Below are 27,806 nucleotides of genomic sequence, written 5' to 3'. Positions count from 1 at the left end.
TTTATGATACTTTATAATTGTTTTTTTTTTTTGGTACCTTTATACTTCTTTATTTTGATACGTGTCTTAAAATTCCATTTTGAGGGTTTTTTTTATTTTGAATTTGCCTTCCTCAATCTGGGTACCATCATTGGAGCCTTCAAAATGCTGCACATCCTCCTGCAGAATGTGTTCAACATTGTGGTTGAACAATTCAAGGGACTCCTCAGGGCATGATGGTGGGGCTAGGAAAGGAGTGACTGATGACATTGAGCCCATGGAAGAGGCCGCTTTTGCAGCCAAAGTATTCCGAGCCTGGGTGACAGAGAATGAGGAGAATGAGGACGGCTTGGTCATCCACTCTACCAACTCTTCTACATGTTGTGGCTCAACGCTGCCAGCTGCCTAAAAAAAGGACAAGTGTGCCCCACGACCACGTGCTGAGGATGCACCATGTCCATGACCAGCAATGTTGGCTGTAGACACAGAGCCTGCTTGCCCTCTTTTATTGGCCTGTGAGCGTCTGCCTCTCCGTGTTGGCCTTCCAGACATACTGTATTTGATTTATTTGTAAAGTATTTGAATAGGGCACCAGGAATGGCCTGCAGTGAGACGTAGCTGCACAAAGCTGGGATGTATATTTTTATATATATTATTACACACTGCAACTAACTGAATCAACTGCCTGCCTTTAGTATATTAGGAAGAGAACAACAAGAACGGTCTGCAGTAAGATCTAGCTGCACGGGATATAGTACTGAATATACTGCAGCTAACTGAATCAACTGCCTGCCTGTAGTATATTATGAACAGAACAACAGGAATGGTCTGCAGTGAGATCTAGCTAAACTGAATATACTGCAGCTAACTGAATGAACTGCCTGCTTGTAGTGTATTAGGAACAGAACAGTCTGCAGCGAGATCTAACTGCACAGAATACAGTACTGACTATACTTCAGCTAACGGAATGAACTGCCTGTCATATTAGAAACAGAACAACAGGAACGGTCTGCAGTGAGATCTAGCTAAACTGGATCAACTTCCTGTCTGAAGTAGATTAGAAATAGTACAGCAGAACGGTCTGCAGTGAAATCTAACTAACTGAATAAACTGCCTACTCAAAGTAAATGAAATGGTAGTCAAGACAGCATTTAAAAAATTAATTCTTAATGGTCACAACTCATTCTTGCACTTTGCATTAGGAGTTAAACCATATTCAAAATGCTTTTTTCTCCCTTTTTATCATTTGGTACTTTGATATTTTATAAATCTAAGTGGTGTTAAGGAGGAGCTCCAGTCTCCCCCCCCAAAAATGTAGTCAGCAGCTACAAATACTGCATCTGCTGACTTCTATTATAAGGACACTTACCTGTCTAGGGATGCAGCGCTGTCCTAAGCCACGCCAATTCTTCAGTCAGCTTCAGGTCCAGGTATCAGCGCCTTAACCAAGTGAAAGCAGCAGTGAAACCTTGTGTCTTTACAGTGGCTTTCCATTGTGCATGCGGGAGCCGCAATGCGCTTTGTGAATGGCCCGGCAATCTTCTTCTGGGACCAGTGATATGTCCCAAAAGGCTTTGGGGGAAAGAGGAGGGTGAACGTCCGCTTGGCTTGATACAGCGACCCGACTGGACTGGGTATACGCTCCACCCCTGCCCCCCCAAAGAGTGCAAAATGCTAAAGGGGGAGGGGTGCGGAACTTCCTCTTTTGGGTGAAGTTCCACTTTAATAAGGGAGGCAAGACAAAATTAAGCCTAAGCAGTGGATATAATAAATCCTGAAGCTAATTTTAAACTTTTTTTTTTTTGGCAAAGACCAAAATAATACTTGTGCTGCAAAGTCAGTTTCAACAAAATCACTCTGCTAATCGCTTTTTTTAATCTCATGAATACATCAGTTGGTGGTAGAGGACCAGGTTTTGCAACAGTTGCAATATTAACTCTCACTCAGTAAAAGATTAAAGCAGAGTTTAATATTAGGACCCTTACCTGTCCGGGAATCCAGTGATATCAGCACCCCTACCGATTTTTCCATCAGCTCTCGGGTGCTGCCGCTGCCATTCGTATTAAGGGAACCCAGCAGTGAAGCCTTCCAGTTTCACATCTGGTTCCCTACTGCGTATGTGCATTGCGCTTTCTGAATAGCCCGGTGGCGGGGGAAGAAGGGGTGATGGCACCAGAAGTTCCCCCTCCGGTGCCAAATATAGCACCAGAGAGGGGAGGAGACTGTAGACATGTTTGGTTCGTAAGAATTTCTGAAAATTTGGAAGCATCCAAAATACAAATTTCTATGCTCCTGAATTGTATACTAAATATGAAATTTCGTTGACGAATTTCAGATCCTAATTCCGTTCCAATGGAAATGTGACTGGTGTTTTGTTGACCAATCAGAGATTTCTTCTGCTGCTGAGTAGGGATGAATTAAGTACTAATTTTAAAGGCTTATATGCAAGCTATGTGTTTGGGGACCCCAGGGGACATGTATCAATGCAAAAAAAAAAGTTTTAAAAACTGCAGTTTTTTCGGGAGCAGTGATTTTAATAATGTTTAAAGTGAAACAATAAAAGTGTAATGTTCCTTTAAATTTCGTACGGGGGGGTGGTGTCTATAGTATGCCTGCAAAGGGGCGTATGTTTCCAGTGTCCAAATGTAAAAAAAAAAGTAGAAAAAAAAATGGCGGGGGGGCCCCCAAAAATCCATACCAGGTCCTTATCCGAGCACGCAACCTGGCAGGCCGCAGGAAAAGGGGGGGGGGGGGACATGAGAGAGTGGCCCTCCCCTTCCTGAAGAGTACCAGGCCACATGTCCTCAACATTGGGAGGGTGCTTTGGGGTATCCCCAAAGCACCTTGTCCCCATGTTAATAGAGAGAAGGGCCTCATCCCCACAACCCTTGCCCGGTGGTTTTGGGGGTCTGCGGGTGGGGGACTTATCAGAATCTCGAAGTGCCCTTTATCAAGAGGACCCCCAGATCCTGCCCCCCCCGTGTAAATTGTTAATGCGGTACAAATGTACCCCTACCATTTCACAAAAGAGTGTCAAAAAGGTTAAAAAACACAAGAGATGTTTTTTGACAATTTCTCTATTAATTTATTTTTCTTTCCGCTTATTCTTCCATCTTCTTTCTTCTGGTCTTCCTTTGGTGTTCTTCTTCTTCTCCATCTTCTTCTTCCTTCGCTCTTCTTGTCCCACATCTTCCTCTGGCTGCACAATCCGCCTTAGTGGGAGTCTCCTGCCGTGTGACGCTTCTGTTCGTCTGACACTTCTTATATAACGAAGGGCGGGGCCACCACATATAACAACAACAGACGGTCCATCAGTGGTTAATAAAGATCTGAAGGCATGGACCAGAAGGTTTGTGCTTGGATAAAAAACGGGTTACATGGACGCATCCAAAGAGTGGTGATAAATAACATGTACTCAGACTGGTAAGGAGTGACGAGTGGGGTACCCCAAGGTTCTGTGTTGGGACCAATTCTATTCAATTGATTTATAAATGATCTGGAGAACGGGATAAATAGCTCCGTTTTTGAGGATGACAGGAAAAATAAGTAGAGCAATAAACTTGCATCAGGACATAGAGATTTTGCAGAATCACCTGAATAAAATAATGGAGTGGGCAGGCAAATGAGGTTTAATGTGGAGAAATGTAAAGTAATGCACTTGGGGGCAAAAAACACAAATGTTCACTAGGTGAAAAACCCCTGGGAGAATCAAGGATGGAGAAGGATCTAGGTGTCCTAATAGATGACAGATTGAGTAATAGCATGTAATGTCAAGCTGCAACTACCAAAGCAGGCAGAATTTTAGCATGCATAAAGAAAAAAAAAAAAGGGATATACTCCAGGGACAAAACTATAATCATGCCACTTTATAAAACCCTGGTTAAGCCACATCTGGAGTATTTTGCTGCAAACATTTTAAATGTATTCTCGCTGGAGATGCAACGCTTCAAGGGGGACATGATATAGTGATCTACAAATACGGTATTTATCGGCGTATAACACGCACAGGCGTATAATACGCACCCCAAGTTTAAGAGGGAATTTTAAGGAAAAAAAAAACCTTACATTTAAATGCCCATCAATGCAGCCTTATCAGTGTCCATCATTGCACCCTTGTCAGTGTCATTTGCAGCTTTGTCGGGGTTTTTTTTTTTTGTTGTTTTTTTGCCTTTTAGAAATAACGCCGCCAAGAAACGGAGCCGGATGACCTGTGTATCTCAGCGGCACTCGGTAGTTCTCTGCGGCTTTCGGCTGCCGAGAAGGGCCAAAGGCGTCCGAAAGCCGTCCAGAGGCTCACAACGGTGTGGGAATCGGCGAATAACACGCACCCGTGATTTTCCCCTGATGTTAAGGGGAAAAAAAGTTATACGCCAATAAATATGGTACCTCAATGGGGATCCCAGCACAGGAAAAAAAAACTTCAGTCAAAGGGAGTGTAAGAGGACACGGGGCCACACAATGAGATTGGAGGAGAAGCGGTTTAACCTTAAACTGCGCAGGGGGTTCTTCACTATCAGGGCGAGAAGATTGTGGAACTCTCTCCCACAATTGGTGGTGTCTGCAGGGACTTTAGATATTTTTAAAAGACTCTTGGATGTATATCTTAAAAAAACACACAGATATGGGAAATTATTATAGACCCTGACACACGTACACCTACACGGTTGAACTGGAAGGACTATTGTCTTTTTTCAGCCTTACCTATGATGTAACTAAGTAAATTTAATAACCGAAGACCCCTACAATTTTAAGCAAATGCCATGCAGTTAGGTTATCATTATTTATTTATTAGTGACTTAAAGAATATATAAACCCAAATTTCCTATTCCCGATATGTGCCTGCTGTACCATGCACTTGTATAGAAAAGGTATCCAGTTCTCTTTGTATTTCTTTCTTCATGTGAAGTTCCTGGTGTTCTTACCAGCACCTCTGCTTTCCTATCAAAAACTGTCATGAGAGCACAGTGTGGTCAGTTCTCTAGCTGTACCGGCTCTCCTCCAATGATCAGACTTGTTTGATATTTGAGGAGCTTAGTCATAATCTACTTACAATAAATATCTTTACAGTGCACCCCTTGGCCAGACACTGATATACCCCGAACTCCAATCAGCATCCCCAGTATGTGCTCACCAAGAATATACAAAGTGCCCTCACTCGAGAGGTAAGTGGAATTGACTTTATAACTTACTGTTCTACAAAGACTGCCAGGAAGAGCACAGTTAACGCCAGTCTTTAAAGCAGATATCTACATTTTGAAAATCTGTATGAATATATTTCTGATATGCAATATCTCCAAATCAAGCTGCCCTGAGAACTGTCACTGTTGGCATACTTCACGGCGAACAGTGGAGGAAGATTGGAGAATGGTGACAGTAAGTCTTTAAAGTCGGACTGTGAGGACACAGGGGAACTGCTGCTCCCCCCCATCTGATCAGTTTAAAGTTTTTGCTGGTTAAGGTGGTTGTGGTGCGTCCCCTTTCAGTTGAATAGGTTGTGTTTGGTGGTCACATTAAGTCATCATGGTGAGGGATTATGCCACGCTGCAGTGCAAAGCATTGTGGCTGCAGTGTGTGTACACCCCCCCCCCCCTCCCGCTGCCTTTGCCACTTGTGTAAATATAGCCTTAATGTGCTGATCTGGGCATTGTATGACCATTTAAATGAGGACATTTCAGCATGTGTTGAAAGCAGCCACTTCTTGTGCCTCCTGGCATTTTTTTTCCCCATCACCTGGCCACTTTCTGCTGGGTCTGCCTTCCAGGAGTGGAAGAACTGCTTTCAAGTAGGGATGAGCCGAACACCCCCCGGTTCGGTTCGCACCAGAACTTTCGAACGGACCCCAAATTCGTACGAACGTTAGAACCCCATTGAAGTCTATGGGACTCGAACGTTCGAAATTAAAAGTGCTAATTTTAACGGCTAATATGCAAGATACTGTCCTAAAAAGGGTTTGGGGACCTGGCTCCTGCCCCAGGGGACATGGGTCAATGCAAAAAAAAGTTTTAAAAACGGCCGTTTTGGCGGGAGCACTGATTTTAATGACGATTAAAGTGGAAAAAAAAAGTGAAATATTCCTTTAAATATGGTGCCTGGGGGGTGTCTGTAGTATGCCTGTGAAGTGCCACGTGTTTCCCGTGTTTAGAACAGTCCCTGCACAAAATGACATTTAACAGAAATAACGTCATTTAAAGCTGCTTGCGGTTTTAATGTTATATCTGGTTCCTGCAATATGGTTGAAAATCATTGAGAAAAATGACATGGGTAGCCCTCCCTACCCATTACCAGCCTATTTGGGTCTTGTACGCATATTAAGGGGAACCCTGTACCCATATTAAAAAAAGGAAATGCGTGTGGCCCCCAGGCCCTATATACTCAGAACAGCAGTATACAGGCGGTGCAAACAAGACAGGGACTGTGTAGGTTTGTTGTGTTAAGTTGAATCTGTTTGTAATTTTCAACTGGTACATTTTTAAAGTGTAGCTCCAGTCAAAAAAACTATTTTTAAGCTTTTTGGAAAACATAGGGAAGGGTTATCACCCCTGTATAATTTGTTTTGTCGTCCATCTTTTTTCATCTCACTTGCTGTTGTCTCCTTCCGTTTGCAAGTAGGAGATGTTTGTAAATTGGATGTTTGAAAGTAGGGGCCTGCCCTATATGCTCTGCAGAAATGGCGGAACAAGGTGTTGGTTTTGCCACAACATTGTAAGCCCTCAAAGTGACTCTTGGTGGGCGCTGGAGCGCCCTGCTGTGAACGATTATATCAAGAATTGTAATTACATGCCATTGTTGAACAGTGGTAGAAAAATTGACCTTTGGTGGTTGTGGTGCTGGTGCCACAACACTATAAGTCCTCACCGTTACTCTGGGTGGGCACAGGAAGGGGCCCTCCTGTGAAATATTATATCAAGAATTGTAATTACATGTCCCTGTTAAACACCACACTGCAACCTCTGCCATATACTCTAGTTTTATTGCAGGAATTAGCCCTGCTGCAAAGCATTGCATCAAAACTTGTACTTAAACGCCCCTGTTAAACAGGGGCAGAAAAATTGGGCCTTAGGCACTGGTGCTGGTGCCACCACACTGCAACCTCTTCCATATACTCTAGTTTTATTGCAGGAATTAGCCCTGCTGCAAAGCATTGCATCAAAAATTGTAATTAAACGCCCCTGTTAAACAGGGGCAGAAAAATTGGGCCTTAGGCACTGGTGCTGGTGCCACCACACTGCAACCTCTCCCATATACTCTTGTTTGATTGCAGGAATTAGCCCTGCTGCAAAGCATTGCATCAAAAATTGTACTTAAATGCCCCTGTTAAACAGGGGCAGAAAAATTGTGCTGATGGCATCAACCAGAACCAGAAATGTTCTTCCAACATATCAGCGGAGGAGGAAGAGGATAGACAATCAACATAACAGGACAGTCACTCAGCATCAGCATAGGCAGTCTTGAAGGGATGTGATATTTAAAAAAAAATGATTCTGTTACATCAGCTTCAGGTGCTTGGTAGCTGTGGGTGATCCAAGACTGATTCATCTTAATGAAGGTCAGTCGATCAACTGATTCGGTGGACAGGCGCACCCTGTGATCGGTAACAAAGCCACCAGCAGCACTGAAGGTGCGTTCCGAAAGAACGCTGCATGCAGGACAGGCCAGTAGCTCAATTGCATACTGTGCAAGCTCTGGCCAGTGATCCATCCTCAAGACCCAGTAAGCCAGAGGATTTTCGGTGGGAAAGGTGTCCAAGTCTGACCTTGCCTCTAGGTATTCCTGCACCATGTAAATCAGACGCTGGCGATGGTTGCTGGAACCGATCATACCTTGGGGCTGCGGACTAAAAAATTGTCTGAAAGCATCAGTCAGACGGCCACCTTCTCCACCGCTCCTTCTGACCGATGCCTCAGCAACACGTTGTCCAGGACCAGGAGTTTGTAACCTCCCAGTCTCTGGGAACGCGTTGCACAGACCTTTCTGCAAGGCCTCCCGGAGATGTCTCATCCTCTTCCCCCTCTGCGATGGCAAGATAAGGTCGGCAACCTTACCCTTGTATCGTGGATCAAGGAGAGTGGCCAGCCAGTAATGGTCCCTCTCCTTGATCCGAAGAATACGAGGATCCTTCCGCAGGCTTTGCAGGATCAGGGAGGCCATGCAGCGTAGGTTAGCTGAGGCATTCGGTCCGGAGTCCTCTGGCTCACTAAGGACAACATGATCCGCAGCTACCTCCTCCCAGCCACGTACAAGTCCACGTGTTTCTTAGGACTGTAAATCATCCCTACAAGACTGCTGCTGCTGATGCTGAGTGCCAGCCTCCACCTCCATGCTGACACAATCATCCTCCTCCTCCTCTTCCTCCTCCTCATCCTCTTCCTGTGTGATGGGTGGCACAGCAGGAACACTGTCTGGATAAAGGGGGCCTTGAGAGGCAAGGAAGTCCTCCTCTTCCTGCCTCTGTTCTGACTCAAGTGCCCTGTCCATTATTCCACGCAGCGTATGCTCCAAGAGGTGGACAAGAGGTACAGTGTCACTGATGCATGCACTGTCACTGCTCACCATCCTTGTGGCCTCCTCAAACGGTGACAGGACAGCGCATGCAATCCCTGATCATGCCCCACTGGCGTGGTGAGAAAAAAACGAGCTCCCCTGACCCTGTCCTGGTGCCGTAGTTGCACAGGTACTCATTGATGGCCCTCTGCTGCGTGTGCAGCCGCTGCAGCATGGCCAACGTTGAGTTCCATCTGGTGGGCATGTCACATATAAGGCGGTTCTTGGGCAGGTTCAACTCCTTTTGGAGCTCAGCCAGCCGAGCACAGGCATTAAATGATCGGCGGAAATGCACACAGACTTTCCTGGCCTGCTTCAGGACATCCTGTAAGCCGGGGTACCTGCCCAAGAACCGCTGCACCACCAGGTTAAGGACGTGAGCTACACAGGGCACATGGGTCAGTTGTCCCTGTCTGAGGGCGGAGAGGAGGTTGGTGCCATTGTCACAAACCACCATTCCTGGCTTAAGCTGGCGTGGCGTCAACCACCTCTCGGCCTGCCCCTGCAAAGCTGACAAAACATCCGCCCCAGTGTGGCTCCTGTCCCCCAAACAAACCAGCGCAAGCACGCCATGGCATCGTTTTGCCTGCGTACTTGCGTAGCCCCTGGAACGCCTACAAAGCACCGCTGGTTCTGAGGACAGAGCACTGGAAGAGGCCATGGAGGAAGAAGAAGAGGAGGGGGTGGAGGAGAGAGGTGTGTCACAACCAATAGTAGCATTTTGGAGGCGTGGTAGCCGAACAACCTCCAACACTACTGCACCTTGTCCTGCATCCTTCCCAGCTGCCAGAAGAGTGACCCAATGGGCCGTGAAAGACAGGTAACGTCCCTGTCCATGCCTGCTGGACCATGAGTCAGCGGTAATATGCACCTTACCGCTGACCGCCCTGTCCAGCGAGGCAAGGACATTGCCTTCCACATGCCGGTAGAGAGCCGGAATCGCCTTCCGTGAGAAAAAGTGGCGTTTGAGGACCTGCCACTGAGGAACCGCACATTGTACAAACTCACGGAAGGGGGCCGAGTCTACCAACTGAAAAGGCAGCAGTTGAAGTGCTAGCAATTTAGCCAAGCTAGCATTCAACCACTGGGCATGTGGATGGTTGGGAGTGAACTTCTTTCGCCGGTCCAGCAGCTGGGGCAGGGACATTTGCCTGCTATAATCGGACGTGGGTATACCGCTAGCAGAGTTCCCGGAAGCACTTGGCTGTGACACAACTAATTCTACACCTTCATTCCTCTCAGAGCAGGTTTCAGAGAGGACTGAAGGTCTAGTGGGGTTGGAGATGCCAGCTGATGAGGAGCAGGGAGAGGTCCGCTTTGTTCTTTGGTATGGGTCTTTGAGGTACGCTTGCCAACAAGCTGCAGGGCAGGTCAACATATGTCTGGTCAAGCATGTGGTGCCCAAGCGGCTGATGTTTTGGCCACGCGAGATACGCTTGAGACATATGTTGCAAATAGCAGCGGTGCGATCTGATGCACTCGTCTCAAAAAAGGCCCACACCAAAGAACTTTTAGAATAACGCGCAGAGGCAGCACCCTGCACAGGCGGAGCTCTGCGGTGTGATTCAGTCGGTGTGCTGCCCCTAAGCTGGCCCCCGGAGGGCATCCTGCCTCATTGGACATGTGCCTCCTCCTCCTCCTCCTCCTCCTCTCTCCTTCCAGGCACCCATGTGGAGTCAGTGCCCTCATCATCCCCTCCCTCTTCATCGCTGTAGCAAACCTGGCAGTATGCTGCAGATTGTGGAACATGACTGCCAGATTGCTGTCCTTCTTGAGCATCCCCTCTCTCTGCGCTCACGCTACTGCCTTCCTCTAGCTGAGTGTCATCATCAGAGCCCACAAAACACTGGGCATCCTCCTGGAGCATGTACCCAACACTGTGCTCAAAGAGTTCAGGAGACTCCTCAGGAGGACGTGGTGGGTCTAGGGAAGGAGTCACTGATGATGACATTGAGAGGAGGGAAGACGATGCGTTAGCAGCTGCTTTGCTAGTACCCTGAGACTGGGTGAGAGAGGATGAGGAGGATGAAGAGGGCTTGGTCATCCACTCTACCAAGTCGTTGGCATGTTGCGGCTCAACATGTCCAGCTGCCGAAAAGAAGGACAAGCGTGTCCCATGGCCACGTGCTGATGACAATGCACCGCGTCCACGACCAGCACTGTTGTCTCTAGACACAGAGCCTGCTTGCCCTCTTTTATCGGCTCGCGCCTGTCTGCCTCTCCTTGCTGGCCTTCCAGACATGGTAATGGCCTGAAGGGAGTTGAGTAGTGTATATTGTGCTAGAGGCACACAACACCCACTAACTCCTGCAGATGCCTTTATTATAGAACACCAGAGATAAAGGGGTATATACAGATGTATACTGTGCTGTGCTGGAGGCACACACAACTTCCAATAACTCCTGCAGATGGCAAGTGGTCTCAAATAGAGAAGAGCTATGTAGGTGGATATAGCGGTATGTACTGGGTACAGAGCACGCAGACAGCACGCACTAGCTCCTAACACTACTGACTGCAAGCTCTATTATAAAAGATAGATCACTAGCTATATAGGTGAGGTGAATATAGCGGTGTATACTGCGGTCAGGGCACGCAGACAACAACCACTACACAACAGCAAGATCGAAAATCGTCCGAAAACGATCGGTGTGTACTGTGTTGAAGGTACACAGAACACCCACTAACTCCTGCAGATGCCTTTATTATAGAACACCAGAGATAAAGGGGTATATACAGATGTATACTGTGCTGTGCTGGAGGCACACACAACTTCCAATAACTCCTGCAGATGGCAAGTGGGCTCAAATAGAGAACAGCTATGTAGGTGGATATAGCGGTATGTACTGGGTACAGAGCACGCAGACAGCACGCACTAGCTCCTAACACTACTGACTGCAAGCTCTATTATAAAAGATAGATCACTAGCTATATAGGTGAGGTGAATATAGCGGTGTATACTGCGGTCAGGGCACGCAGACAACAACCACTACACAACAGCAAGATCGAAAATCGTCCGAAAACGATTGGTGTGTACTGTGTTGAAGGTACACAGAACACCCACTGCTTCAGACGCCAACACACTACACAAGGCCGCCGCGCTGGCGGCCTTATATAGTGTGGGGCGTGCACTACACAGCCTGAGCTATGATTGGCCACAGGCATCCTGCCTGTGGCCAATCATGGCTCTCCTCGCTGCTGGCGCTGCGATTGGCCAAGCATGCGGGGTCACAGTGCATGCTTGGCCAATCATGAGCCAGCAATGCACTGCGCCATCGCAGTGCATTGTGGGCCGTGAGCGCCACACAAATTTGGCGCGAACGGACCAAAATGTTCGGACTTCGCCGAACGGACGAACACGAAGCTCATCCCTACTTTCAAGCCACACACTGGGCTCCATTCACAGAACCAGACCACATGCGGTATTTTCCCAAACACCTAAATACCGTATGTAATCCTGAAAATGTCAATTCACTACTGCTTTATGCAGTATTTACCACATAAAGCAAAAGCGCTCAGTAAATACTGCATGAAACAATGCATGAAGTCAATTCACAAAAAAAAAATGACATGTCATGAATAAGTAGTGGTTCTGGCACACAACATTTTAACCATTTGTCGATTGAGGACTACAGCATGGCTGGCTAGTTCTGGGAGGCCTTCAGTGATCGCACCCACTGTGGGGTTTGGGTGGCGCCAGGGGTGGACTGACCATTCGGGCACTGCCCGAGGGCCCCATGCCATCAAGGGGCCCCATCAGGTTTGCCAGCCTCAATAAAACCAGGGACAATATGTAAAAATCTTTTTTTTTTTTATACCAAGATTATAGCTGCCCCGCCTCTCCAGTACCTTCTCAGTGTGTGTGTGTGTGTGTGTGTGTGTAAGTGTGTGTGTGTACTGTGTGGCCCCATAATCTCCTATTGCCCAGGGGCCCCATAATCTCCTATTGTCCGGGGGCCCCGTGAGTTGTCAGTCTGCCCCTGGGTGGCGCGCTCTGTGACCAGTGTCTGGAGTACACTGCTGATCACAGATTGAGGTTAAAAAGCCAATCAACAGATGTAACTAGAAGCTGGTTATCGGTACTTCTTTCCGCATGCTGACAGCAAGGAGAAGAAAGCCGATAACCGGTGTGACAGAACCCACTGTCACTGTGTGTTTTGGAGGGGGCTGTGGGCTTGCCTCCTACCCACAGACTATGGCCCAGCAAAGAACATTTTTGGGGGGCTATTTGCCGTCTCCCACCACCTGGAGAAGATGCCACCTCCAGACATTTGTGTCGATTTGTAAGGCTAAGGGGAGTGCCCCTAACTGAGTTTAAAGTGTATGTTTGAAACGTAATAAACAGTTTTTGTGCTCTGCATGTTTAACCCTCAACACCTGTGTGGCTTGTCTCGTGATTGAGGAGTTAAAGGCTGGTTATGGCGAATCTGTAGGCTGTGGGTGCGTTTGGAGGACAGGAGACACAGGTCTGGCGGAGATGCTCAGCAGGAGTATCCAAGATCCGTCACAACCGGCTTCCCTATAAGGGACATATACACTGATAATCAGAGCACTGATTATCAGTGCCATGCCCACCAGTGCTGCCAATCTGTGCCGCCCATCAGTGCAACCTCATCAGGTAATTTTTTTTTCTTCACTGATTTGCGCTGTTTCCAAAATGTTATAACAAACTATGAAGGATTATTTTTTATTTTTAGTTTTTTTTCAAAATGTTTAGTCTTGTTCAGTCGTATTTAAATACCACCAAAATAAATTTCTATTTGTGAGAAAAAATTATAAAAATGTCATTTTGGTACAGTTGCATGAGCGCAAAATTTTCATTCAAAGTGCGACAGTGCTGACAGCTGAAAATTGGCCTGGGCAGGAAGAAGGTAAAAGTGTCCAGTAGGCAAGTGGTTAAGGAATCGGCAGCCACCACCATCCTTTACAACCAGTAAACAACCACTGACAGATTGGGGGGGGGGGATAAAAAAATAAAACATTTCTGTAAAACAGCGTGAGATTGCTGGCGCTGGAGGACTAATGGGCTAAAAAACACTGGGAAAATGTTCATAAAAAGGCCAAGCAATTTACATATGGGTGGTGAACACTGAGCATCCTTAAGAGCAAAGCAGACTCTGTAAAAGCAAGTAGAAAACAGAAGGGGTGCCAGACTAAGTGCAGTGGTTGAATAATGAGTTTGATAAGACAGTAAAAATTATCAACTCACATTTGAGTAGATAAAAACAAGCATGTAGGTAGATCGCACAGCTGGGATCAAGGGTGTACCCAGGATGCTGGCATCAGTATCTTGTGGCGAGGTGGTGAAGTAGCCTTGACCAGAGCGGAAGCTGCCTGCTGCGCCAATACTAAAACTGGGTGCTAACATGTTTCAAAACCTCCTGTTTCTTCTTCAGACCTGATTAGATTGATTACTAGACAGTCTAATATAGGCAAGAAAGCAGGATGGGTTTAGATGCAACCAATTGGCTCTGGCGTCACCAGTATCCAGGCAACCTGACAACCAGGACTGCAGAGATCAGCAGTGGACACATTTAAATGCTGAAGCATAGCTGAAGGTGGCTACTAACAATGTTCATTACGAACACAAATAACAATAAATGCACTAGAATATATGAAAATGTGAGTGTATGTATTATACATAGTATCTCACAAAAGTGAGTACACCCCTCACATTTTTGTTTAGCTATTTTCCCTCCCCAATGTCATGTGACTCCTTAGTGTTACAAGGCCTCAGGTGTGAATGAGTACACCCCTAAGTGAAAATGTTCAAATTGGGCGCAACGTGTCAATATTTCCAACTGCCTGAACCCTCTTGGGCATGGTGTTCACCAGAGCTTCACAGATTGCCACTGGAGTCCTCTTCCACTCCTTCATGATGACCTCACGGAGTGGGTGGATGTTGGAGACATTACGCTCCTCCATTTCCGTTTGAGGATACCCCCACAGATGCTCATTTGGGCTTAGGTTCCGGAGACATGCTTGGCCAGTCCATCACCTTTACCCTCAGCTTCTTTAGCAAGGCAGTGGTCATCTTGGAGGTGTGTTTGGGGTCGTTATGTTTGAATACTGCCCTGTGGCCCAGTCTCCGAAGGGAAGGGATCATGCTTTGCTTCAGTATGTCACTGTATATGTTGGCATTCATGATTCCCACAATGAACTGTAGCTCCCCAGTGTCAGCAGCACTCATGTAGCCCCAAACCATGACACTCCCTCCACCATGCTTGAATGTAGGCAAAACACACTTGTCTTTGTACTCCTTACTTGGTTGCCATCACACACTTGACACTATCTGAACCAAATATGCATATCTTGGTCTCATCAGACCACAGGACATGGTTCCAGTAATCCATGTCCTTAGTCTGCTTGTCTTCAGCAAACTGTTTGTGGGCTCTCTTGTCAGCCATGCAGACTAATTTGATGCAGCGTGTGGCGTATGGTCTGAGCACTGCACACAGCTTCTTTGGGCGAGGCCTGTTCTATGTGGAACCTGTCCTGTTTTTTGTTTTTTTGTTTAATACATTCTTATTGAAGTAAAAAAGTGACAGACAGAGGATGAACATGTAACATGCGCTTCTTAAGGACTTCTCCTGTGCATAGGACCCTGTACCTAGTATATTTGATCTCTAGAGGTTGTACTCTGCTGAGACAGGCCATTTCACTTTTTCTGTAGGGATATCACTCGTAGAGAGTTATCTTTGGCCTACCTGAGAGGTATAAAGCCTGTCTGGTCAGGCAAAATCTAGCTAGGTATCAGGGGGAGTAGGCGGTTAGCCATAACTTTGGAGAACAATTTAACATCCACATTCAGCAGGGAGATTGGTCTGTAACTGCTACATTGGGTGGGGTCCTTTCCTGGCTTAGGGATGACTGTAATGTGGGCAGTAAGGGATTCTGGGTGAAGCCCCGAGGTGTGGGAGATTGAGTTAGCATATGCTGTAAGGTGAGGGAGTAGGATGGTACTGAACGTTTTATAATAAAGGATGGTATACCCATCCGGTTTGGGAGCCTTCCCCGAAGGGGAGGTCCCCAGGGCCGTTTTGAATTCTTCAACAGAAAATTCGGATTCTAATTCGCAAAGGGCAGATTCGCTTCCTTTAGGTAGGCACGCATGCGCGCGCGCCTCTCCTGTGGGGACAGGGAGGGCGAGTCACACGACACCTTATACAGGTCCGCATAATAGTCCCGGAAGGCTTTGGCTATGTGTGGGGTCACGTGTACAAGATCGCCATTAGGGTGTTTTATTTTAGGAATAAAAGATTGTTTGGCTTTTAACCACTTCAATACAGGGCACTTAAACACCTTCCTGCCCAGACCAATTTTGAGCTTTCAGCGCTGTCGCACTTTGAATGACAATTGCGCGGTCATGCTACACTGTACCCAAATGAAATTTTTATCATTTTTTTCCCACAAATAGAGCTTTCTTTTGGTGGTATTTGATCACCTCTACGGTTTTTATTTTTTGCGCTACAAATAAAAAAAATACCGAAAATTTTGAAAAAAAAAATGTTTTTTTTTGTTTCAGTTTTAAAACTTTGTAAATAAGTACGTTTTCTCCTTCACTGATGGGCACTGATGGGGCTACACTGATGGGCACTGATAAGGCAGCACTGATGGGCACCAATGATGTGGCACTGATGAGGTGGCACTGACAGACACTGATATGTGGCACTGATAGGCGGCACTGATAGGCGGCACGGATGGGCGACACGGATGGGCGACACGGATGGACACTGATAGGTGGCACAAATTGGCACTGATAGGTGGCACGGATTGGCATGGATGGGCGGCACAGATGGGCATGGATAGGCGGCACAGATGGCCATGGATAGGCGGCACAGATGGGCATGGGTGGGCACTGATAGGCGGCACAGGTGGGCACTGATAGGCGGCACAGGTGGGCACTGATAGGCGGCACAGGTGGGCACTCATAGGCGGCATTGGTGTTATACTATACTAATGGATGCCAATCAGTGCCAAACAATAATGCATGCCAATCAGTGATGCCCATTGTGGGCACTGATTGGCATCCATTATGGGCACTGATTGGCATCCATTGTGCTGACTGGCATCCCTGGTAGTCTAGGGAGGATTACCTTTTTCCTGGTGGTCTGGTGGCGTCCCTGGTGGTCCAGTGTGGGCATCCTCGGGGGGCTGTGCTGATAATCAATCAGCACAGACCCCCCCTGTCAGAGGAGCAGCCGATCGGCTCTCCTCTACTCGCGTCTGACAGACGCAAGTGAGGAAAAGCCGATCACCGGCTCTTCCCATTTACACTGTGATCAGCCGTGATTGGACACGGCTGATCACATGGTAAAGAGTCTCCGTCAGAGACTCTTTACCGAGATCGTAGTTGCCGGGTGTCAGACTGACACCCCGCAACAACGATCACCGCGATGCGCGCCCCTGGGGGCGCGCAGCGGCTCATAATCCTGATCACGTCATATGACGTCCGATCAGGATTATGAAACCACTTTGCCACCGTCAATTGCCTATAGGGCGGGCTGCAAGTGGTTAAGGACCTCGCCAGTTGTCTACTAGGTTTATTCCCCCACTCATATAGTGTCTGTGAGAAAGGTTGGACTTGTCTTTTAGTGTCAAGGTCAAGTAGGTGTTTTAATTCTTCCTGTTTCAGTGTCAGGGCCTGAAGGTGGGATGCATGTGAGGACAGCTTATGTTGTTTGTCGAGGTCTGCTATCGCACCTGTGCGATTTGTTGACCATGCTCCATTTTTTTCCTCGCCCCCAATTCCATAATTCTGCCTCTCATGGTGGCCTTGTGGGCCTCCCAGACAATAGATGGAGAGGTCTCAGAAGGCATGTTTTCCTTAAAGTACTGCATTAACCCTTTCATGACTAAGCCTATTTTTGGAATTTGGTGTTTACAAGTTAAAATCCATATTTTCTACTAGAAAATTACTTGGAACCCCCAAACATTATATATATTTTTTTAACAGAGACTCTAGAGAATAAAACGGCGATTGTTGCAATATTTTATGTCACACGGTATTTGCGCAGCGGTGTTTTAAATGCAACTTTTTGGGAAAAGGTACACTTTCATGAATTAAAAAAAAAAAAAACAGTAAATTATCCCATTTTTTTTTGCATAATGTGAAAGATAATGTTACGCCGAGTAAATAGATACCAAACATGTCACACTTTATAATTGCACGCACTTGTGGATTGACGACAAAGTACGGTACCTAAAAATCTTAATAGGCGACGCTTTAAACATTTTTTACGGTTACCAGGTTAGCGTTACAGAGGAGGTCTAGTGCTAGAATTATTGCTCTCGCTCTGACGATCGCGGCGATACCTCACATGTGTGATTTGAACACCGTTTACATACGCGGGCGCGACTTCCGTATGCGTTTTCTTTGCTTTGCGAGCTCGTGGGGACGGCGGGCGCTTTAAAAAATTTTTTTTATTTTGTTATTTATTTTATTTATTTTAAAATTACTAAATTGTTTAAAATAAAAAAAAAAATTTTGATCACTTTTATTGCTGTCAGAAGGAATGTAAACATCCCTTGTGACAGTAATAGGTGGTGACAGGTACTCTTAATGGAGGGATCGGGGGTCTAAAAGACCCCCCACCCCTCCTTTACACTTCAGTGTATTCAGATCGCCGAAAACGGCTATTCTGAATACCGGATATTTTTTTAAAACCGGCGCCATTGGCAGCCGAGTAAACGGGAAGTGACGTCATGACGTCGCTTCCGTGTTTACTATGAGGAGACTGGAACGAAGCCGATTACGGCTTCGTTCCAGTTCCTCCCCAGCGGCCGGAGGCATCACAGCAAGAATCGGTGCTCCTGATCGAGCGGGAGCACCGGTAACAGCGGCGGGAGGCGGCGGGAGGGGGGGACGTCCCCTCCCGCTCCTCCGGCATAACAGCCGAGCGGCTTTTAGCCACATCAGTTGTTATGGCTGGAAAGCCAATCGCCCGCTGTAAAAAACGGTACTGGGATGATGCCTGCAGGTGCGGGCATCATCCCGGTATACCCCCGGAAGCCGAGTACGCAGATCTGCGTACGCTCGGCGGGAAGGGGTTAAATGGGAAGACAACTATTAGAGCGGCGAGCTAAGGTGGGCATGGTTATAGCCATCGACACAGGTGCGTGATCAGATATAGTGGCAATGCTCACTTGAGCAGATTGCAGGAGTGGGAGGTGGTGATGGTCTAAGAATATGTTATCTATTTGGGAATATGATTGGTGTGTTCTGGAGAAGTGTGAAAAATCGTTTACCTGAGGATGGAGCAAGCGCCAAACATCTCAGCTGTAGGTCCAATAATTTTTTTTTAACCTGAGTCAGCCGTTTAAATGAGATACTAGAACGCCCTTGGGAGGTGTCTAGGATGGGATCAAGAGGCATATTTATGTCACCCGCTAGGATGATTATGCCCTGAGCAAATTGTGACAGCTTGGTGAGGGTCTGGGAAAAGAAGGTGGGCTGGTTGTGGTTCGGGCAGTAGATATTCGCTAAGGTGCATTGGGTGTTGCCAAGAAAGCCCTTCAGAAATAGAAAATGACCACGATCATCCGCTTGCATATCTGTAAGCCGAAAAGGTACGTTACCACTGAAACCGATGGCCACTCCTTTCGCTTTATTAGTGTCTGATAGGCTATAGTACCACTGAGGAAATCGGGGGGAGGCCAGTCTGAACAGCGTTGTGCGTGTTAAGTGCGTTTCCTGAAGAAAAGCGATGGAGCAGGATAACTTCTGCAGTTTGGGGGTTACCTGGTGCCTTTTAGCTGCTACATTTAAACCCCGAACATTATATGAAACTACTTTAACTGTGGCCATCAGGTCAGCGGGAAGAGACCCCTTAACATAGAGGACCACGCTTGCCAACTACAGAGGAAGGGGTGGGGGTGGGGTCGAAGGTGAGGGATAGACGAGGGAGGGTCAAGAAAGAGAAGTAAGTGTGTAGAGAACACAATCGTTCAGGTAGTAAACAATGGGAGAATTGAGTATATCGCGCAAAAAACTGCAGTGATCCCTGCGGGGAGAGAGAAAGCGGGGGGCAGACCCGACCTCCGAATAGAGATCATGAGATGCATTGGAGCAGGATGCTCCGCCAGCACTCAGCTCAAAGTTAAAGGATACTGGGAGATGTTAGCTCAAAGGGAAATGAGGAGAGCATTAGAACAAAACCCATGTAAACAGATATCAAACAAACAAACTCAACAGTAACTAGCAGGCATACTGAGCCAGTGCAAAAGAAGTACGTAGACAGGGGGTATCCAGTGCGTCCTGGGAAGTCCTGCGATCAGGTAGTCTCAATGAAGGTTTTAGTGGATACTCCAGAGAGCAGGTCACCCACTAGATTACCCTGTGATCCTGCAATAAAGGAAAAACAAAAGAAACAGAAAAGAACATGGGAACCGTTTATCCAGGTTTTTGCATTGAGCCAGGGTTTAAAGTACGCCTTTTTTTCGGTGGGGTTTTTTGCCATTGAGGATCCAGGAGGGGTGAAAACTGAGGGGCTGAGCTTTGCCATCCCGGGAGCTCCACCGGTGGTAGGTTAAGGTCTTTCAAAAACTGAGCAAGGTCTTCGGGGAACCGGAGGGTGTGGGATCTGCCGTTTTTTGGTAGCTATTAAGCATGCCGGGAAACCCCATCGGTAGGTAAACCCCTCAGAGTGTATACGTTCCAGAAGAGGCTTAAGAGCTCTGCAGCGATCCAGGGTCTCCCTGGACAAATCCAGGAAGATGCTGAGAATGGCCCCATCGAAGTCAATGGTGGGAGTGTTATGCATTTTGGCCATGATGGCGTTCTTGTCAGTAAAATAGTGTAAGCGGCAAATAACATCTCTGGGTTGGTCAGAGTTGAGACCACTGGGGCGGAGAGCACGGTGAACTCGGTCAAATCTCAGCGGGTCAGTAACCGGATTACACAAGACTGTGTTAAAAATGCCATGGATGGATGGTTCAAGGTCATTGTCGCCCATTGCTCATGGCAACCCTCTGATGCGCAAGTTGTTTCTGCGGTTTCTATTGTCAAGGTGTTCTAGTTTATATAGTGAGGAGCGGTGGGCGAAAGCAAGTTGGGTGATAGTCTCTTGCAGTTCCTTTATGGCCACAGCATGAGATTCTTGTCTGTGTTCCGTATCTTCCACCCTATCTAGAATGTGGGCCATGTCTGCTCTCACCCCTGTGATCTCTTTTTTTTATGGATTTTTCTAGTCCATGGAACATTCCCGCTAATTCTTTTTTAAGCCACCTGACTATTAATGACATGTCGGAGCCCACTGGGGACCCGGGATCGTCCATGATGTCTGAACAGCTGGAGGATGCGGGAGAGCTCTCTCTAATGGAGGTAGCAAGTGAGGAGGGGGACACTTTCCACCGTGCGGTCCTGGACTGACCGCCACGTGTGGTGAGGTCAACTCTGTCGGCAGTTAGGAAACGTTGTATGGAGCCGGAGGCAGTAGGGATGATCCCAGACCCCCTCCCAGAGCACTTGTTAGATGAAGAGCGAGATCTAGGCATCTTCGCTGGCATAATTGGAGCTGCGGAGCTGAATGCTGGACAGGGCTCTCTTTAATTACATCACTCAAGTGCCATATGCGATGCCCTGAGGCCATGGAATCCAGCCAGGCCGCTCAGCTTGAGGCAGAGAATGGCTATGACTGCAATTTTGCCAAATAGTCTTCCCCTGCAGGGGGTAAGCGGTAAGGCTGGGGGTGCAGTGAGAGGAAGAGGAGAGGGGGAGCAGTGTTCCAAGGGGGGGACTGGAGGAGTAAGATGGCCGCCAGGCTCCACAAGTAGGCCGAAGCCACGGCCTATCCTAGTATCGCTCGGGTAGAAGGCCCCCAAATGACACACAGTGGGCCGCCGGCACCTCTGGGAGCCAGGCAATCTGCCACCTTAGGGGGCTAGAGTGAGGCCCACACTGGCGGCAATAACTGAGGCACTCACCGCTTTACTGGGTCCAGCTCGGCCGCGGCGTGGAGGCTCCATTTGCCGTGGTCGGCGGCACCACCGGTGGAGACTGATCAACGGTGGAAGGCTGCAGTTTGGGATGGGTCCCTGGATATTCCCCTATGGAGGTGGGGTGGATAGCTCAGTCCAGGAGAGCGGGTGCTCCATAGGCGTTCGGCCTACTAGGCCACAAGATGGCACCAGGAAGGCCGGGGAGCGGGCCTCGCCACCCGTTACAGTCCGGGGTCTCCTCCGTTTAGGGGGAAAACACCCCCGGATCGACAGCGGAGCATGGCCTGCTGTAGTATACTGCTAGTAAGTAATAGTAATAGTCTAAATTGGTTAAGTAAAATTAGAAAAATATATACATAAAAAAACGGATAATTGCCATGTGCGTATGTATTCAGCCCCTTTGTTATGAAGGCCCTAATAAGCCCTGGTGCAACCAATTACCTTCAGAAGTCACATAATTGGGGAAATGATGTACACCTGTGTGCAATCTAAGTGTCATATGATCTGTCATTACATATACACACCTTTTTGAAAGGCCCCAGAGGCTGCAACACCTAAGCAAGAGTCACCACAAACCAACCACTGCCATAAAGACTAATGCCGCGTACACACGTAGCCGACTATCTGGCGGACTTAGTCCGGCGGACTTGCCGCCGGACTGTCTGCCAGACTTTCTGAACAGGCTACTTGCCCACACACATCACTTTTTCAGCGGACTAATACGGCGTACTAAGTCCGCCGGACTATCCGCCGTACTTTTGAAATGAATGGACTCCCCCACACACGTGGAGGAAAGTCCGCTCATTTTGAGCACGTATCCAGGTAGGCGGGGCCCGCGACGGAGACGTCGCTGGCCCCGCCACCTGGTATGGACTTAAAGGGGAACCCCAATGCCGGAAAAAATCGGCGTGGGGTCCCCCCCAGGTCCACATCAGACCCTTGTCCGAGCACGCTACCTGGCCGGCCAGGAAAGGGGGGGACGAGCGAGCGCCCCCCCTCCTGAGCCGTACCAGGCCGCGTGCCCTCAACACGCGCAGCCCCCCCACCCCAAAGCACCTTGTCCCCATGTTGATGAGGACAAGGGCCTCTTCCCGACAACCCTGGCCGTTGGTTGTCGGGGTCTGCGGGCGGGAGGCTTATCGGAATCCGGGAGCCCCCTTTAATAAGGGGGCCCCCGGATACCGGCCCCCCACCCTATGTGAATGAGTATGGGGTACAATGTACCCCTACCCATTCACCTGTAAAATAAAGTACAAAAAAACACAACACACAAGGGTTATAATAGTTTATTGCACAGCTCCGAGGGTCTTCGGGGGTCTTCTCGTCGGACTCCTCCGCTATCTTCTTCTAGCTCTTTTACTAGCGGAGGAGCCTGGATTTCTTCCTCGCCGCCACCCTCTTCTTCCAACTTCGGGGGTCTTGTCCCCCTCTTCGGGGGTCTTGTCCCCCTCTTCGGTTCTTCTTGCCCGGTCTTATGTCGCCGCCGCCGCCGCTGCTGCTGCTGCCACCGTCTTCTGTTCTTCTCTTCTTCTCTGTTCTTCTTGTCCCCGTCTTTTATGATGTCACAGTCCCAGAGGATGCTGGGACTGTGACATCCTACTGGGGGGGGGCATCATCCGGTGATGTCCCTATGTAAGTCGCCGCGCGCCCGGTCCCCGTCATTGTGACGGGAGGGAGCGACGAGGCAACATCTGAAGAGAAGAGCAGAAGACGTCGACAGCCGTGGTGACGGCAGCGACATAAGATCGGGCCACCACCTGTAAAAGAGCTAGAAGAAGGCGTGGTGGCCCAGCAGAAGAACCGAAGAGGGGGACAAGACCCCCGAAGTCGGAAGAAGAGGCCGGCGGCGAGGAAGAAAGCCGGGCTCCTCCGCTAGTAAAAGAGCTAGCAGAAGATAGCGGAGGAGTCCGGCGAGAAGACCCCCGAAGAATGAAGACCCCCGGAGCTGTGCAATAAACTATTTTAATCCTGTGTTGTTTTTTTTTTTTTTTTTTTTTACTTTTTTCACAGGTGAATGGGTAGGGGTACATTGTACCCATACTCATTAACATAGGGTGGGGGGCTGGTATCCGGGGGCCCCCTTATTAAAGGGGGCTCCCGGATTCCGGTAAGCCCCCCGCCCGCAGACCCCGACAACCAATGGCCAGGGTTGTCGGGAAGAGGCCCTTGTCCTCATCAACATGGGGACAAGGTGCTTTGAGGCACCCCCCCATGTTGAGGGCACGCAGCCTGGTACGGCTCAGGAGGGGGGGCCGCTCGCTCGTCCCCCCCTTTCCTGGCCGGCCGGGTAGCGTGCTCAGACAAGGGTCTTATGTGGACCTGGGGGGGACCCCAACGCCGAAAAAAAAATCCCCTTTAAGTCCATACCAGGTGGCGGGGCCAGCGACGTCTCCTTCGTGGGCCCCTTTAAGTCCATACCAGGTGGCGGGGCCAGCGACGTCTCCTTCGTGGGCCCCGCCTGCCTGGAGACGCGCTCAAAATGAGCGGACTTTTCTCCGCGCACGAAAAGTCGGTTCATTTCAAAAGTACGGCGGACTGGCATACGCACGGGCGGATTGTCCGCCGAAATGCAAGTCCGGCTGGAAGATTGGAGTGCAAAACTACTTTCTAAGTCCGCCGTACTTTCGGGTCAAAAAAGTCCGCCGGAGGCTACACACGGGGGGATTGTCCGGTGGACTTGAGTTTGCCGGACTTTTCCACCCGATTGTTTGATCGTGTGTACGCGGCATTAGGAACTCTCCAAACAAGTAAGGGACTGGAGTATCTGTACATAGGACGACAATAAGCTGTACGCTCCATAGAGTTGGGCTTTATGGTAGAGGGGCCAGAAGAAAGACATTACTTTCACCAAAAACAAAATGGCAGGTTTTAAGTTTGCGAAAAAGACATGTGGGAAACTCCCAAAATGTACGGAAGAGGTGGTGAGACTAAAAGGTTACTTTTTGGCCATCAAAGAAAACTCTGTCTAGTGCAAACCCAACACATCACACCACCCAAATAACACCATCCCCACAGTGAAACATGGTGGTGGCAGCATCATGCTTTGGGGATGTTTTTCAGCAGTCAGGACTGGGAAACTGGTCAGAGTTGAGGGAAAGGTGGATGGTGCTAAATACAAGGATATTCTTGAGTAAAACCTGTACCACTCTGTGTGCGATTTGAGGCTAGGACCAGTGGCAGAATTATAGGGGTCGCCAAGATCGCCATGGCGACCGGGCCCCTTGCTGCAGGGAGCCCTTGAGGGCCCCCTGTACTCTTCCATAGGAGGGGAGGCTGAGAGGAGCGCCCCAATCATCAGCCGAACTGAGATCGGCACTGTGCGGGAGCTCCTCACATTAGAGTAAAGTGTGTGTGCTCTTTGTCTCCCCCTACAGTGCAGTACCCGGCAGGAGTAGCCAAGGTAAATGTCTGCCGTTATTTTTTTATAAGACTAGCTACTGTATGTGTTTATATATGTGTGTGTGTGTGTGTGTGAGCATGCTTGTATGTGCTTGTGTGTGTGAACATGCTTGTATGTGCATGCTTGTGTGTGAGCATGCTTGTGTGTGTGTGTGAGCATGCTTGTATGTGTGTGTGTGAGCATGCTTGTATGTGTGTGTGTGAGCATGCTTGTATGTGTGTGTGTGTGAGCATGCTTGTATGTGCATGCGTGTGTGTGTGAGCATGCATGTATGTGTGTGTGTGTGTGTGAGCATGCTTGCATGTGTTTGTGTGAGCATGCTTGTATGTGTGTGTGTGTGTGTGTGTGTGTGTGTGTGTGTGTGTGTGAGCATGCTTGTATGGGTGTGTGTTCATATATGTATGTGTATGTATGCATGTGTGTGTGCACATGTATGTGATTGTGCATGTATGTATGTGAATGTGCATGCGTTTATCAGTGGCGGTGCATCCAAAAGGGTGCATAGGTGCCGCCCCCTCTCTCCAGCCACCCCTTCTATGACCAATGGATAGATTCATGCATAGCATGAATCTATCCATGGCCACCGCTGCCACCCCCATATTTAGGTGTCTGGTCCCTTTTGGGGTGCCGGGCACCTGAATTAAAGCGGCGGGGGGTGTTTTTGCAGCACCTGATTAGAGCCATGGGCTCTAATAGGCTTCAAAATAGGTGAACTGCGAGCGACGAGTGACGCTCACAGTCTACCCAGGTGTGTTAGAAAAGTGAATTAATATTCACTTTCCTAACACTGAACCACCTCTCCACCAATCAGGTGTGCGGGTCTGTTACCCATCACCTGATTGGTTGAAACGATAGGCGCCAGCTATTGGACACCTATCAGGAGGAGAGGACAGGAGATGAGGATGACAGGAGATGCATGGAGGACCCCGCTCATGGCTGTTACCCACTGCCCCACCAAGACAGGGTAAGTGGCGGGCAGACAGCGAGCGGGTGGTGGGGATTCACAGTGGCAGCATTTGATGGGCACACCAACAGCATTTGATGTGCACAGTGGCGGCATTTGATGGGCACAGTGGCAGCATTTGATGGGTACACTGGCAGCTTTTCATGGGCACAGCGATGGCATTTCATGGGCACAGCGGCAGAGTTTGATGGGCAAAGTGGTGACATTTGATGGTACAGTGGTGGCGTTTGATGGGCACAGTGGTGACATTTGATGGTACAGTGGGGGCGTTTGATGGTACAGTGGTGGCGTTTGATGGGCACAGTGGCTGTAATTGATGTTTTTTAAATCGGTTCCTTTATATACGGCCACCCACTTGGGACTGGGCCCTGGTGTTCCACCATCGGGCTCGGAGAAACGAGCCCTGTCCGGAGCATGAATCCTCTAATGATCGATGTTAATTCCAGGTGAATACTTTTGCAAGGCACTGTGTGTAAAATTGTGTGTAAAATATATATATACACATATATACATAGAAAAAAGGAAGGAAATCTGCGCTACAGTGAAAAAAACAACAAATAAATGTGATGCAGCAATTCTAATATATACCAAAAATGCTATATACGTGTAAAAAAGAAAAAAGAGAGAACTGCGCAATCCCTAATAATTTCCTATTAGTATATAAATAACCCAACAATGAAGTTCAAAAGTGCTCCATATAATTTAAAAGTCAAAATAAATTGCATTGACTGCATACAGAATATAAAAAACATACAATGTCACCCATTAGTGTAAACAAAAACATATTAGCATATAACACTGGGTCTCAGTGATACCGGTACTCAAAAGAGGACCAAAAATTAACAAAGGAAGGAAATTACATAAAAAATTGGTGTGACAATAATATAGAGTCCTTGTGAAATAAACTGAAAAAAACACCACGTGTCCAAAGTAATTGTCCAAATTCAAAACTTATGTTGACGTGAAGCAAATTGAGGTGCACCACCACCATACGGATAACAATGGCTCCTTACCAGATGCCCCAGTAAGGAGCGCTTTATCTTAAAATCAGGTCAGGAAATACGTCAATCTTGAATCATCCGAGACAGAAAAACCCTTTGGAGCAGGACTCGAGTGTATTCCAATGGAAAGGCAAAAGATCCACCATAGGAAGGAAGAATACTCCAAATAGTGTAAAATCATTTATTAAAAATAAACATAAAAAGAAATGCACTTACAAAAGTAAAAGGACACAGGGCATATCATCAAATGGACAAGCGTCGGCCGTTCGCGAACTCCAAGTAATATCCCATTCTATAGCAATTCTATTGAGGCATAAAGACGTGTCACACCACCCAACGCGTTTCGTGAAAAGATCACGTTGTCCTGGGGTGTGGGTGACACGCCATAATGCCTCTGTTTTATAATAAATCCTGGCCCAAATCACCTCCTCCATTAGACCGCTCTGCTACCACTTCCGGGTTTATCCCGGAAGTGACGCATGTTGGTCATAGATCGCAACCATTGGAACATTCCCCAACCACCAAATAGGGGGTGAAAAAAAGGAATAAAAGAATAAAGAAAAAGAAAGCTCCTACCCTTACACCCAGACCGCAGGCGCGAGAACCCAAAAAGATGTCCTTTTCGGAAATTAAGATCACTTCGTTCCATAACCACGGAACGGAACCAAGCCTCGTTGTCACCGCCAATGGGACGGGGGGTCAAAGGATTAGAGCGGCGGAAGTGACGCATATCAATGCAATCACCCGTCCCTCTATGGTAAGCAAAATAATAGTGACGCCCCTTCCACCAACGCGATGACGCGCCGTGCATGTTAAACGAGCACAACGCGTCACCGCCCATTCACGGAAGCGTACGCGCTCCACCTGGGCCAGGCCTCGTTTTCACTACACAAGGGGAGCGACGAAAAATGCATGCGCTCCACTTGAGCCAGGCCTCATATCCGTTGGCGAGTAAGGAGCATCAGAGATCATATACAACTCCTCC

The 27,806-nt window shown here is 48.1% G+C and overlaps 1 protein-coding gene across 2 annotated transcripts in view; it reads left to right on the top strand.

The window, feature by feature from the left end:
* LOC143935528 (transcription factor CP2-like protein 1) overlaps positions 1-27,806 on the top strand; it is a 416,417-nt gene that overhangs the window by 285,270 nt on the left and 103,341 nt on the right. For both annotated transcript variants that reach the window (XM_077459472.1, XM_077459470.1), the window contains exon 8: positions 5,047-5,141. In XM_077459472.1, the coding sequence (XP_077315598.1) occupies positions 5,047-5,141 (95 nt within the window). The remainder of the gene's footprint in view (positions 1-5,046; positions 5,142-27,806) is intronic.

The sequence above is a fragment of the Lithobates pipiens genome, unplaced genomic scaffold (genome assembly GCF_037356315.1).
Source record: "Lithobates pipiens isolate NorthernLeopardFrog02 unplaced genomic scaffold, aLitPip1_a1.2 Scaffold_28, whole genome shotgun sequence".
Lineage (NCBI taxonomy): Eukaryota > Metazoa > Chordata > Amphibia > Anura > Ranidae > Lithobates > Lithobates pipiens.
This window is presented reverse-complemented; position numbering and strand designations above follow the sequence as displayed.